General features: G+C 47.7%; 1 protein-coding gene across 1 annotated transcript in view; it reads right to left on the bottom strand.

Moving 5' to 3' along the window:
* Window positions 1–14692, bottom strand: part of LOC123747402 (nardilysin-like) — a 35295-nt gene that overhangs the window by 9566 nt on the left and 11037 nt on the right. Inside the window, exons 13-15 of the mRNA XM_069319745.1 lie at window positions 5423–5556; window positions 4244–4388; window positions 3526–3621 (exon numbers count right to left, since the gene is read on the bottom strand). Coding sequence (XP_069175846.1) covers window positions 3526–3621; window positions 4244–4388; window positions 5423–5556 — 375 coding nt within the window. The remainder of the gene's footprint in view (window positions 1–3525; window positions 3622–4243; window positions 4389–5422; window positions 5557–14692) is intronic.

Raw genomic sequence — 14692 nt, 5'->3', positions numbered from 1 at the left:
AGAGACTATCAAAGAAGTGTGTTCGGAAGTCAAAACCAGAAATGACCAACAAGAAGCAGAAATTAGGCAAGCAATTAGGAAAGAACTGGTTACCAACAGTAAACTGGTACAAAACACTGCAGATAGAACTAAGTCCATAATCATTTTTGGATGTTTAGAGAAGGAAATTTCATCTAGGGTGGACCGAGCGGCAGAAGAGATGAAAATCATAGAGAAAATAGTAGGTTTAGGAGAAGGCTCAAAGGAAAATGTCAGAGATTTTAGAAGAATAGGAAAATATGAGAAAGAAAAGAACCGCCCCTTAAGGGTGACGTTTAATGGAGTGAAAAACATGATGGAAGTGCTAAGAAATGCCAGGAAACTGCAGAGTGATGAGGTTGGCAAATTTTGGTCAATAAGACAAGACCTCTCCAAGGAAGACAGAGAAAAGCTGAAAATGAACCTAATTGAGGCAAAACGTCTAAATGGGGATAGAAATGAAGAAGACAGAAATTCTTTTTTTTACAAAGTGACAGGGACTGGAAAGCTTGTGAAATGGTACATAAAAACAAAGCAACAAGATCAGTAGTGGAAGGGGGAGTAAAGAGCAAAGGAAAAGGGAACATGTTCCTGAAAATTGTATATACCAACATAGATGGAGTGAGGTCAAAAACTTTGGAGTTGCAAGATATAATCCAGCTTAGGGTCCCAGATATTGTTGCATTATCAGAGACGAAACTTGAAGGAAATATAATAAATGAAGTCATATTCCCAAGAGGCTACTCAGTTTGGAGACGTGACAGGAAAACTAGGAAGGGAGGAGGAGTGGCTGTACTGGTGAAAAAACACCTGAAGGTAAAAAGAGTTAATATTTGAAAACCCTCGAGATATTGACATAATGGCATTGCAGGTCTGGAATCAGGATGATAAGCTGATAATTGTAAATACCTACAGCCCACCAGCAAGCAACACGTGGACAAAGGAAGAACTGGATGACAAACGAGAGGGCCTCATAATGGTCATGAGAGATATTATTGTACAAGCAGATAAAGATAAATCACGACTGTTGATACTGGGGGACTTCAACTTTAGAGCAATAGACTGGGAGGCCTATGAAGCAAGAACGGAGGACTTTTGGACATGCAGATTTGTGAACCTCATTCTGGAGACATTCTTGTATCAACACATAAAGCAAGCCACAAGAATGAGGGAAGGAGATGTACCGTCAGTACTGGATCTAGTATTCACCAGGAAAGAAGAAGAGATTTTTGACATCCAGTACCTTCCTCCCTTGGGAAAGAGTGATCACGTCCTGTTAGACATTAAATATGCTTTAAGATATCATCTAGAAGAAAATGGGGACATTGAAACAGTTGATAAACTCGATTTAAGGAGAGGCAACTATGGGGAACTTCGAAATTTTTTTAATGAGTGTAATTGGACAGAATTGTTGCTAGGCAGGGAAGTAAATGAAATGTATGCCAAATTTTTAAAACTATACGAGGAAGGCACACAAACATTCATACCAAAACAGAGATGCAGGGCCAGAAAACAGGATTGGTTCGACAGAAATTGTGAGAGGGCAAGAGACCAAAAGACACAAAAATGGAATCAGTATAGGAAGAGGCCAAACCCCCAAACATACCAGCGATACAAAGATGCGAGAAACAACTATACAGCAGTAAGGAGAGAGGCAGAAAGAAATTTTGAAAAAGGGATAGCAGATAAATGTAAAACAGAACTGGGCCTATTCTACAAATTCATAAACAACAAATTGCAGGTAAAGGATAATATCCAGAGGTTGAAAATGAGAAACAGATTCACGGAAAATGAAAAGGAAATGTGCGAAACATTAAATGAAAAGTTCCAAAGTGTGTTTGTACAAAATGAAATCTTCAGAGAACCAGACACAATAAGAATTCCAGAGAACAACATAGAGCGGATAGAGGTGTCTAGAGATGAAGTGGAAAATATGCTAAAGGAGCTCGGGAAGAACAAAGCAGCTGGCCCAGATGGCGTTTCACCATGGGTTCTGAGAGAATGTGCATCTGAGCTCAGCATTCCACTTCACCTGATCTTTCAGGCATCCCTGTGTACTGGAATCGTAGCAGACGTGTGGAAACAGGCTAACATAGTTCCAATCTACAAAAGTGGCAGCAGGGAAGACCCCCTCAATTATAGACCTGTATCATTGACAAGTGTAATAGTGAAAGTATTGGAAAAGCTAATCAAAACTAAATGGGTAGAACACCTGGAGAGAAATGATATAATATCAGACAGACAGTATGGTTTTCGATCTGGAAGATCCTGTGTATCGAATTTACTCAGTTTCTATGATCGAGCCACAGAGATATTACAGGAAAGAGATGGTTGGGTTGACTGCATCTATCTGGACCTAAAAAAGGCTTTCGACAGAGTTCTACATAAGAGGTTGTTCTGGAAACTGGAAAATATTGGAGGGGTGACAGGTAAGCTTCTATTATGGATAAAAAAATTTCTGACTGATAGAAAAATGAGGGCAGTAATCAGAGGCAATGTATCGGAATGGAGAAATGTCACAAGTGGAGTACCACAGGGTTCAGTTCTTGCACCAGTGATGTTTATTGTGTACATAAATGATCTACCAGTTGGTATACAGAATTATATGAACATGTTTGCTGATGATGCTAAGATAATAGGAAGGATAAGAAATTTAGATGATTGTCATGCCCTTCAAGAAGACCTGGACAAAATAAGTATATGGAGCACCACCTGGCAAATGGAATTTAATGTTAATAAATGTCATGTTATGGAATGTGGAAGAGGAGAACATAGACCCCATACAACCTATATATTATGTGAGAAATCTTTAAAGAATTCTGATAAAGAAAGAGATCTAGGGGTGGTTCTAGATAGAAAACTATCACCTGAGGACCACATGAAGAATATTGTGCAAGGAGCCTATGCGATGCTTTCTAACTTCAGAATTGCATTTAAATACATGGATGGCGATATACTAAAGAAATTGTTCATGACTTTTGTTAGGCCAAAGCTAGAATATGCAGTTGTTGTGTGGTGCCCATATCTTAAGAAGCACATCAACAAACTGGAAAAGGTGCACAGACATGCTACGAAGTGGCTCCCAGAACTGAAGGGCAAGAGCTACGAGGAGAGGTTGGAAGCATTGAACATGCCAAAACTAGAAGACAGAAGAAAAAGAGGTGATATGATCACTACATACAAAATAGTAACAGGGATTGATAAAATCGACAGGGAGGATTTCCTGAGACCTGGCACTTCAAGAACAAGAGGTCATAGATTTAAACTAGCTAAACACAGATGCCGAAGAAATATAAGAAAATTCACCTTCGCAAATAGAGTGGTAGACGGTTGGAACAAGTTAAGTGAGAAGGTGGTGGAGGCCAAGACCGTCAGTAGTTTCAAAGCGTTATATGACAAAGAGTGCTGGGAAGACGGGACACCACGAGCGTAGCTCTCATCCTGTAACTACACTTAGGTAATTACACTTAGGTAATTACACACACACACACACTTTGATCCACTCACCTTAGGAAGTGCACATTTTTCTACCAATTGTAGTTTATCTTTTCTGGCCTTCACCTTGTTATACATAACTGTGGCCTGAGAAGCTGTGGTGTTACCCTGTTAATGAAAACAATGACAAATGACAAAAATGTAAACCACAGCCAAATTAAGCTATTCAGGTAAAATTAAGTACAAACCTTTGTTTACAAGCTAAATGCTTAAGAATTGCATACATGCTTCTTGCTTGGACTCCTACTTAAAGGCCTGGCCCAAATATTGAATAATTTGAAGCTAGCTTTAAAGAATAATCGTTTTGTTGATCAAAATATATAGGGTAGGGTATATATTCATGCTGGGAATAATTCAACACACACTCAGCAGCATGAGCGAATCTGAATAATCTTTTAATAACCGCGATAAAATTCTTGTTAAGCTATATTAAATTCACAATATGTAGTCACATGAAAGTCACAATACACATGAAAATATTAATTAAAACTTATATAAATGGTTCTCTCCACATGACAGATAAGTTATACCTCCATACTAACATTTCCTCACCTCTGACAACTCTCCCTTCTTCTCGAGGAAATGTATGCCACTGGTGCCCCAAACAACTAGCGTTATTTAACTGTTTCTGAAGTCGTATTATAAAAAGCCATAAAGTAAAAACAAATTCCTCTAAATGATATGATTATGTAAGAACAAGAACAAGTGTTACAATAGGACATCAACTTACCTGCACCAGCATTCGCAGATGACTGGTTGGAAACAGCTTGGCCACAAAATCTTTGAGAAGATCCTTACTTGTTACATTCAGCATCTCCAACAATTTCTGGTGGCTTGTCCAGTGCACTTTTTGAATAATAGACAAGCGAATATCTCTATAACAAAAGAGAATAGGATTTAGAGCAGATTTTACAAAGTGTGTATTAGTGAATGATTATCAAACTGCAGGTACACCAGCAGTTATACTCGTGGTATTCTGTTTACCTTATCTATAGGTTTTGCCTAAGGTTTCCTGTGATTTTAGCTAATAATGTCTCTTGTTGGTGTAAATTCCTGCTAATGGCTTATGGCTGCTTTACCTGCTGAAGGTTTTGTTTTACTCTACCTTTGTTATCAGCTCATGACTAATGACTCCTTGTTCTACAAGCTCATGGTTTTATTGAGTATTTCCTGTCCACTGTCTCATTTTGTATGTGCTTATAACATCTAATTTTTTTAAATTTTTTTTATTTATTTTTATTTGCTTCCATAGTGAAAATGCAAAGTGGTTCAATCTTTCTTCATAGTTTATATTTCCTACTTATCCATGTGCGAGACATCCAGCTTTAGGGTCACTGCCTCCTAACTATTATGTACCTGGTGCCAGATTGCTGCCAAATTTCACAACTTCCATAATTTTCTTTTTGTACTTTATGGAGCAAGGATCCCATGCTGTTGTTACCTACTTTAGTACAGTGTCGTGTAGAGCTTAACAAATCAAAACTTAGGCAAGCAGCAATAGTCCAATCTGACCAGCTACATAGTAAATTTTAGTCTCAGGCAGCTAAGTTTTAGTCTCAGGCAGCTAAGTAACTGTTAATTGTTGACCAGACCACACACTAGAAGGTGACGGGACGACAACGTTTCGGTCCATCCTGGACCATTCTCAAGTCAATTGTGATGAGGAAGTAGAGACAGGCAATAAATAGGCGAGAGAGTGCCGAGGAGCAAAGTAAGGTGTAGTAGAGGGGATAGTAATAATAATAAGAGCTGCAGAGAGCCTATTGGCCCATACGAGGCAGCTCCTATTGTAACCACCAAATGAGAAGGAGATAGGAATAAGAAGAGGATAGCAAGGTTACTTAGCTGATGTTACTAATAAGCTATGAATGTTTGAATCACCAGAATAACAAGTGCCAAGTGAACTTACTTGCGAACAACGCCTGGTTTGAGAATAGCATTATGGTAGGATTTCATTTGCTGTTGTTTGATTTCCTGGAATGTTTTCTCATTAAGATTATCTTTAAAACTTTCCATGTGATGTAAAAGAAGATCCAGTAATTGCTGCAGGAGAAATACAAAAATTAATAGCATATTTACTTACAAAATAGTGTATATTTTAATATATATTGTATATTTATGTATATTGTGTGTGTGTGTATTGTATTATATATATGTTGTACCTAGTAGCCAGAACACACTTCTCAGCCTACTATGCAAGGCCCAATTTGCCTAATAAGCCAAGTTTTCCTGAATTAATATATTTTCTCTAATTTTTTTCTTATGAAATGATAAAGCTACCCATATCATTATGTACGAGGTCAATTTTTTTTTTATTGGAGTTAAAATTAACGTAGATATATGACCGAACCTAACCAACCCTACCTAACCTAAACTAACCTATCTTTATAGGTTAGGCTAGGTAGCCGAAAAAGTTAGGTTAGGTAGGTTAGGTAGTCGAAAAACAATTAGTTCATGAAAACTTGGCTTATTAGGCAAATCGTGCTTTGCATAGTAGGCTGAGAAGTGCGTTGTGGCTACTAGGTACGACATATATATATATATATATATTTATTTTGGTAGCAGTCTTTCTTGTACACATAATGGTAAGAATTAAAAAAACCAGCGTTGAATGTAATGAAACGCCATTTTCTGGGAGAGTCCCGGAGGCTCCCCGGAGCTATCCCAGGCTGATATGCTAATGTCAGACTTTGGCATCAGTCATGTGTATGGAGTTCTTAGGCCTACCGGGGACCACGGCCAGAACCGGGCCCCCTCAGAGAGGCAAGGGGAGCAATGGCCTATAGAAGCCCCCGTGTAGTTGGAAGCATTCTATGTCTGCCATCGACCGGAACAGGCACCCAGAAAGGTAAGCGCCCCAAAACAAACCCCTATTCTGGTTAAAATTGCTACCTAAAACCGAACTAGTGGATAGAACTCCCCAACCGAAAACAAGCAAACTAGTGTGACGTCACACACTGCCGCGCCGCTGTCTGCGCAGCTCCCCCCTCCCCGGGAGGGGGAAGGGGGAGCCCCAGACCCCCCGCGCCGGCTACCCACACCTCAGTTCTTGAGGCTGGATGTCAAAAACGCGAAAAACCGCCGACCAGAGGGAGGGAGGGATGCCGGGGAGCCTCCGGGACTCACCCAGAAAATGGAGTTTCATTACATTCAACGCTGGTTTTCTGGGGGGAGCCCCGTCGGCTCCCCGGAGCTAACTACCCACAGACAGAAAAAGAGGGACCCGGGAGGCGGTCGTCGCTCACCCCTCAACTCGAAGCCGAGACAACTGGCTGCAACCGCCGACCCAAAGCAACACAGGCCCGACGAGGCCCAGGGACATTCACAAGGTAACGAGCAGCCAGGACCCTGTTCGACCGCCAAAATCCCCGCGCCCGAATATCAGACCAAGACATATTCCCAAAGACGGCAGCAAGAGCCGCGAACTTACGAACGTCATGGGCACGGGGATAGACCGCAGGCTGGCTGGACCTAATAACCCTGCGGACGACCTGAGAGACTCGAACCCGCGAACAGGGAAGAAGGGAAACCGGATCAACCCACAGCGCGTCCCCGGACACAGAAGCTGTGGCGCGCAAATAACGGCGAAGCGCCGCAACTGGACACAAAACATGATGCACCCCCGGCCTGACCAACCAAGCATCAACCACCCATGGACCCCTCCGGAACGCAGCAGTCTCATTCTTCGCCAGAAAAGAAGGAGACGGCTGCAAACGAACAAAACTATCACCACGACCAAAAGAGCAGAAACCCCTGCGCCGGAGGAGAGCATAAAGCTCCCCTACCCGACCCCCAGAGGCCAAAGCCAACAAGAAAAGTGCCTTGGAAAAACAATCCTGGACCGAAGGGGCCACAACGAAACGAGGAGATGAAAGGAAAGCGAGCACTCTGTCCAAAGACCAGGACGGCTCAGGCGACGCATGAGCAGGCCGGAGGTGAAACAATGCACGAGACAGCTTGCGAAACGGCGCAGACGTAACATCGATACCGAAAGCAAGCTGAAGCGGCTCCGCCAGCGCCGCACAATACGAAGCGACAGTGTTAGGCATAAGATGACGGTCCTGAAACAACCACGAGAGGAAGGACAAGACCACCCGAACAGACAAGGAGCTAACACGACGAAGACGCAAAAAGAAACGGAAGGACCGCCAGGAAACTTCATATTGCCGCCGAGAAGAAGCCCTCAGGTGGGACACCATCAAGGAGGCCGCCTGATCACCATAGAGATGATGATAGACTCGAGTCAAAAAAACCATACGCGAAGACTCGAGGAGAAGATCGAACCAGCTACGTGACGTACCGGCCCGATCTGCTGAAAGAGGCGGAGCCGCGGGAAAACCCTCGGGTTCGGACACCGAGCAACCAGCGCCTGAAACCAAGGCTGGGCCGGCCACCAAGGGGCCAGAAGGACAACTCTCCCCCGGTAAGTCTCTAAGCGAGTCAGGACCTGGAGCAACAGCCGAACCGGGGGAAAGAGGTACAGGAACCCCCACCTCGACCAGTCTAGCCGAAAGGCATCGACCCCGACGGCCACGCAATCGGGGAAGGGCGCCGCATAAACGGGAAGACGCGAAGAGGTCCACTTCGGGGCGCCCGAACGTCTGGCAAAGCCAACGGAAGGACTCGTCGTCGACCATCCACTCCGTGGAGAGGGGAACGAAGCGAGACAGGGCGTCGGCCAAGATGTTGGACACGCCCCGTACATGAACCGCCAGGAGAGCCAAACCCCGAGAACTCAGCAGACGAGTCACCCGAAGCGACCAACCCCAAAGAGACAAGGACCGCATCGAACCCCCGCGGTTCAGGCAATGAACCACCGGAGAGCAGTCCGAATGGAGCCGAATCGTCGATCCGCGGGCCACCCGAATCCTCCCCAGAGCAAACCACACTGCCGCGAACTCCCGCACCGTACTGTGAGCTCGACGGAAGGACGGATCCCAACGCCCCTGGCCGGCCTGGTGAGCACTGGTAACAAAACCCCAGCCGAGAGACGACACATCCGTGTACACATCGAGCGAGGGCTCGGGTAGGCGCCAAGGCACTGAACCCCGAAAAACCCGAAGAGGAAGCCGGTGACGCAGCAACCGACGCAAGTCCCCCGGGGGTCGAACTCTGCGATCGCGAGAGAGGCGGAAGGGGAAACCCCGAAGGAACCAGAACAGCCGTCGAAGCCAAACCCGACCCGGCGGGTAGACCACCATCGCGAAGTTCAGGCTCCCGCACAGCCCCTGGAGCAACCGCCGGGTGACCCGAGGGCCCTCCAGAAACAGACGAAGGCGGGACCGCAGCCGCAGGAGAGACTCTGGAGGGAGAGACAAGGAGGCGGTTCGAGAGTCCCACACGAGACCCAGCCAAGTCCGAACCTGAGAGGGAACCAGATGGGACTTCCTCCAGTTCACCAAGAACCCGAACCCGGCGAGCTGGGAAAGAACCAAATCCCTGGCTAGCAAGCAAGCTGACTGGCTGGGAGCCCAAACCAGCCAGTTGTCGAGGTAGGCCAACACCCGAACACCTAGAAGACGCAAACGAGCCACCACAACCCGTGTAAGGCGTGTGAACACGCGAGGTGCCAGGTTCAACCCGAACGGGAGACAACGAAAGCGGTAACTCAAGACGCCCCACTACAAAACCGAGCCAGTCCCTGAACCGCGGATGAATCGGGACATGCCAATAAGCGTCCCGGAGGTCCAGGGACACCATCCAAGCTCCCGGCTCCAAGAGGAGCCGAACCTGAGACAGCGTAGTCATCCGAAAGGAGGGGCAATGAACCCAGGGGTTCAGACGGGACAAGTCCAGAATGAACCGCAGGTCCGCGCAGTCCCGTTTCGGAACCGGAAACAGACGGGAAACCCATCTGAGGGACGACGTCGTTTCGACGACGCCCAAGCGTACCCACTCCAAGACGACTCGACAGAGCGCAGGGGAAGAAGCCTGCCCTGCCAGCCCCGACCCCCCAAAGGGGGGAGGGGCCACCCAACGCCACCGCAGGCCGCGAGACACGACCCGAAAGGCCCACGAATCGTGGGACCAGGCGCGGGCGAACAGCGCAAGCCGCCCCCCCATCGCCCCGTCAAGGGGGCAAACCGCGAAAGGGCCGGCGACCCTTACGAGACCCAGAACCCCGAACACCGCGCCGACCAGACGAGGGAGGGTCCGCAGGAGGAGCCAACCCCAAACCTGACACCAGAGGCCTACCACGACGAGAGGAACCCCAAGCCCTGGCACGACCTTTCCGGGAAGACCCACCCCGGGACCCCCGGAAAACCAACAAGTCCGACATCGGACGACAAGCCGCCGACGCAGCCTGAATAAACTGCGCCACGGCCGACTCCCCAAACAGGAGAGGACAAAAAGGTGAAGAACGCCTAAGAGCCAGAGCCCAAGCAGATTCCACGGAGGAACCCAGCACCACCTGCCGACACGCGAGACGGGAAGCATAGAACAGGGAAACCGCATCCCGCAAAATCGGCGTGAACAGCTTCAACAAGGCAGCCGACGAACGCGCAGCCGAGGACAAGGTGCCGGACCCCGGGACGGACCCAAGCGTCCCCACATCCTCCACGAGCCAATCCGAAGACAGCTCCAGGAGGGAAAAGAACCGCAAGGCCGAACACAAAAGGCCCCGGGCGTGCAAGTCCTCCGCCACGAGCGCCGCTGAAAGGGAGGGAACCTGCACATGGAGCTGAATAACGCCCACATCGCGGGGAAGGGCAGGGGCAAACAAGCACTCATTCAGGTACTCAAGTTCACCCCCCAGGAAAACCTGAAGCACCGTGGAAGCTTCCCGCCACTCCAGCGTGCGGGAACGACAGAAGGAATGCCAGGAATCCAGACCAAACAAGGGGCAGTCTGCTAGCCAGGACGACTCCGGAACCTCGTAACGGAGCCAGAAAGGGAACGAAGTCCCAAACCTGAACGTGGACGGATCCATTTCCGAAGCATAATCCGGGTCACGCAGGAGGTAAGCTGCAAAGGCCGCTCGCACCACACCAGGTTGGATACGATAAGCCGAAAACCTCCGGAAGGACGGAACCGACGTACCCGGGGGAACACGGAACCGAACCCGGGGAGGGGCCGACACCAAATCCAACTCGTACGCAGAGGGGGGAAAAGAAAACCCCACTCCTTGTAACAATAAGCCCCGCTCAGTGGGAAGAAAAACCCAGGCGGGGTCCAGCGGGGCCCAAGGCCCCCAAGTCAGCCCCTCCCCAGCCTCGAGGTCCGTCACCACAGGACCCGAGGCCGAGTCCTCTCCCCAAGCCCCGACCCCACAAGACAAGGACGGAGCAGCCGGAAAAGCTGGAGGAAGGGGGGCCCACTGGTCAGACCCTGAAGCTTCGGCCAGGAGACAAGACTCGAATGCCTCTGCCGCCCCCCCGGAAGGGGCAACCCCCGAAGCTGCCCGAGTCTCGAGATCAAGTAACCCCTGCTCCGACCCCGAAACCCTCAGACGCTTCGGGGCCGGAAGCAGGGGCGGGGGACCAGAACGAACAGAAGGGGAAGGACGAGGAGGTGCGGACTGAACCAGGATCGAAGCGACCCCCACCCCCAAGTCCGGGTCTCGAAAAGCAAAGCGGGGCAGCCCCGGGGCATCCGGGGAAGCAACCAACCGAGCGCGTTGCAACAGACGAAACCTAGACTGCAACGCACGTGCCGCCTGTACCCGAATAGAATCATCAGAGGATTGGGTAAATTGAGTCACAAGCAAACAGCAACACTCACAGGACTCAGGGTCGAAAGTATCACCGACCCAACAGGCAGCGTGGCAGAGGCAAAAACAATGAGAGTCACCCTGAGACAAGGGGACCGAGCAACCCTCAAACTCGCACACAGCGAGTGGGGACCCCGGGGTCACATCCATCGGACCCACGCGCCCCCTAGGGGATTCCCAGGGTCCTGAGCGTTTACTTTAAGAGGACTCGCGCTCAGGTAGTCCCAGGCAGGGTGCTGCAAACCGGCGCCCAAAACTACCAAGCAAACTTCTAAAGCTGAACCCCAGGGACGTGTACACTCACGGGGACCTAGCAGGGGGTGCCACCGAGGAGAACAGTGGAAGGGCAAAAACAAACTGAATAAAATGACAGAACCCCCCACCAGGCAAAAACAAAAAGAAAAACAAAACCCCGCAAGAGGACAGCGAACCCCAAGGAACAGAGCCGGCCGCGATGTCGGGAAATACAAGCTGAGCAGCACCCTGCGCCCCTACCAGTGCAAACTGCCTCTTACCTGCCGGTAACAAGGGAGAACAGAACACCCAAGAGCCCAACAGGCGGCCGAAAAACCGAAAGGTAAAACGGACCAGCAGAGGCAGACCCCGAGGAGCCTGTGGAAGGTGGCCCCAAGCCCCAAGGGCAGTACAGGCATACCTCAGTTTAAGAGTTTAATTGGTTCCTGGAGACGCCTCGTATTCCGAAAACTCGCATTCCGAAGCTAATTTCCCCATAAGAAATAAAGGGAAATGAATTAATCCGTTCCTGACTACCCCAAAAACCCCACATCAAACTAAATTTTTATACCTAATTCATCTAAATAAACCTACAAAACTATGTTCAAATTATTACTTACCTTGCTGTTGAATGCTGTAGGCGTATGGAAGATGGTGAGGAGGTGGGAGGAAGAGAGGAGTTACTGTTTGGAAGAGGAGTCCCCTTCCATTATCACATCAGGCAGTGAGGACTTCACTGGTATGCACACTCTGGCACATTTTGCCTGCATACAACTAGGACTTGCTTGTTTTACTAAGAATTTATCTAATGACACTTGTTTTTCCCTACATTTTAACACTTGTCTGTAGTAAGACATCACATTATCATTTAAAAGGTCAATGCAACGGCCTGCTACAGCTTTATCTGGGTGAGTTTTTTCAACAAAACTTTGCAGTTCTTCCCATACTTCACACATTTTCTTAATCAAGAAGGGACATCCTCTACTGCCTCTACTCACAGCTATTTTCTTAGGTTGAACCTTACCAATGGCTTTCTTGAGACCCATGGCAAGATATATAATGACAACATTTATGCTCAAATGGCCAAAAAAACGATAAAAAACTGTAAATCCTTGTGAAGAATTCAGGTGGGATAGTCACTGGACACGAGACACTGGTAAACTGAGGCGCGATCGCCATGCCATCACGCGCCAGTCGGCCTGTACACGTATCAACAAACTCGCGTCCCGAGGTAACCCTCGCCTTCCGAGACATATTTTTCGAGTAAATCCTGCTCATCTTCCGAAAAACTCGCATACAGGGACACTCGCATTCCGAGGTACCACTGTACTTACAGGGCACCTAGGGAAGGCAGCCCTAGGCGCATGCAGCCCGAGTACTGAAGATAACTCCTGGCTCTCGCACCCACAAAACTAACACCACACGCAAAGCACAGTGCAGTAGCGACACCGGAGCCAGAGCACACGACCATCGCCTATAGCATCAGCCTCAAGAACTGAGGTGTGGGTAGCCGGCGCGGGGGGATCTGGGGCTCCCCCTTCCCCCTCCCGGGGAGGGGAGAGCTGCGCAGACAGCGGCGCGGCAGTGTGTGACATCACACTAGTTTGCTTGTTTTCGGTTGGGGAGTTCTATCCAATAGTTTGGTTTTAGGTAGCAATTTTAACCAGAATAGGGGTTTGTTTTGGGGCGCTTACCTTTCTGGGTGCCTGTTCCGGTCGATGGCAGACATAGAATGCTTCCAACTACACGGGGGCTTCTATAGGCCATTGCTCCCCTTGCCTCTCTGAGGGGGCCCGGTTCTGGCCGTGGTCCCCGGTAGGCCTAAGAACTCCATACACATGACTGATGCCAAAGTCTGACATTAGCATATCAGCCTGGGATAGCTCCGGGGAGCCGACGAGGCTCCCCCCAGAAAAAGCAATTGGAAACAATATAACAATATATTGAAAATAAAGAAAATCACTCGGCCTATTAGGCCAATCGGACCTTGCATAGTAGGCCCAAATTCACCAAAACTAAATTCACATTACAATACTACAGATATGAACAATATTTTCCACCTAAAAATATATTTCACCATAGTTATACAGTACAGTTCTTTAATAACCTTAGATAAAGGCCGACAATATTATTAAGAGGGGTTTGTTTATGCTTAACATATTATTCACATTGTAGCAAAACATTGGACAACATATACTTGATGACAAATATTAACATACCAAAGCAGGCAAAGCCCTCTTGAGCCCGAATGGCCACCAATTCAAGCAAACGAGACAAAGATCTGCTACAGTAACACATTAACTCAATTTTTATTCACTACTTTACTTGGACATTTCATGCTTCTTGCACTTCTGCCTTGCTAATTAATCTGATCCCTGCTCCCAGGCTCATCTCTCGCTGCTGCTGCTATGGTAGGTTATCAGGTTCATCCAGCCTCGTGCTAGACTCGAAGCCTGTGCTTTATTTACGTATGCCACCATCGTAACTTTCATCACAGCATATCATGTTCAGTTATTTTGGCAAAGTCTCTAAGGAGTTGACTCACACCTTAGCCACTTGATTCTCATGAAAACTTATATTTATATAGTATGTGTGTATATCACGAAAATAAACACGTGATTAAGAATGTGACAATGTCAGACCACGGAGGAAAAATGAAACAGGAAATTTCCTTAAGTACTTTCGTATATTAAATACATCTTCAGAAGGTCATTTTACAGATCGAGTGATGGGTATAAATAGGCAGGAGAGAGTGGTGAAGTAAGGTGAGGTACAATACTTGGACAACGCAGACGGCCCATTGGCCCATCAGATGCACCCAATTGGCCCATCCGATGTAGCCCAATGGCCCATGTGATACAGCAGACATGCAAGCATAATACATATGTAATTATAACATATTTATGTTATAATTACCTATGTATTATGCTTGTATGTCTGCTGTATCAGATGGGCCATTGGGCTACATCGGATGGGCCAATTGGGTGCATCTGATGGGCCAATGGGCCGTCTGCGTTGTCCAAGTATTGTACCTCACCTTACTTCACCACTCTCTCCTGCCTATTTATACCCATCACTCGATCTGTAAAATGACCTTCTGAAGATGTATTTAATATACGAAAGTACTTAAGGAAATTTCCTGTTTCATTTTTCCTCCGTGGTCTGACATTATATAGTATGTTCATATTATACTTGGTGTGGTGTGGTTTTAACAGACACGGTGAGTTTCTCAGA

Source organism: Procambarus clarkii, chromosome 94, assembly GCF_040958095.1.
Source record: "Procambarus clarkii isolate CNS0578487 chromosome 94, FALCON_Pclarkii_2.0, whole genome shotgun sequence".
Taxonomy (NCBI): Eukaryota; Metazoa; Arthropoda; class Malacostraca; order Decapoda; family Cambaridae; genus Procambarus; species Procambarus clarkii.
The sequence above is the reverse complement of the archived record's forward strand: the minus strand, read 5'-3'. Positions and strand labels throughout refer to the sequence as shown.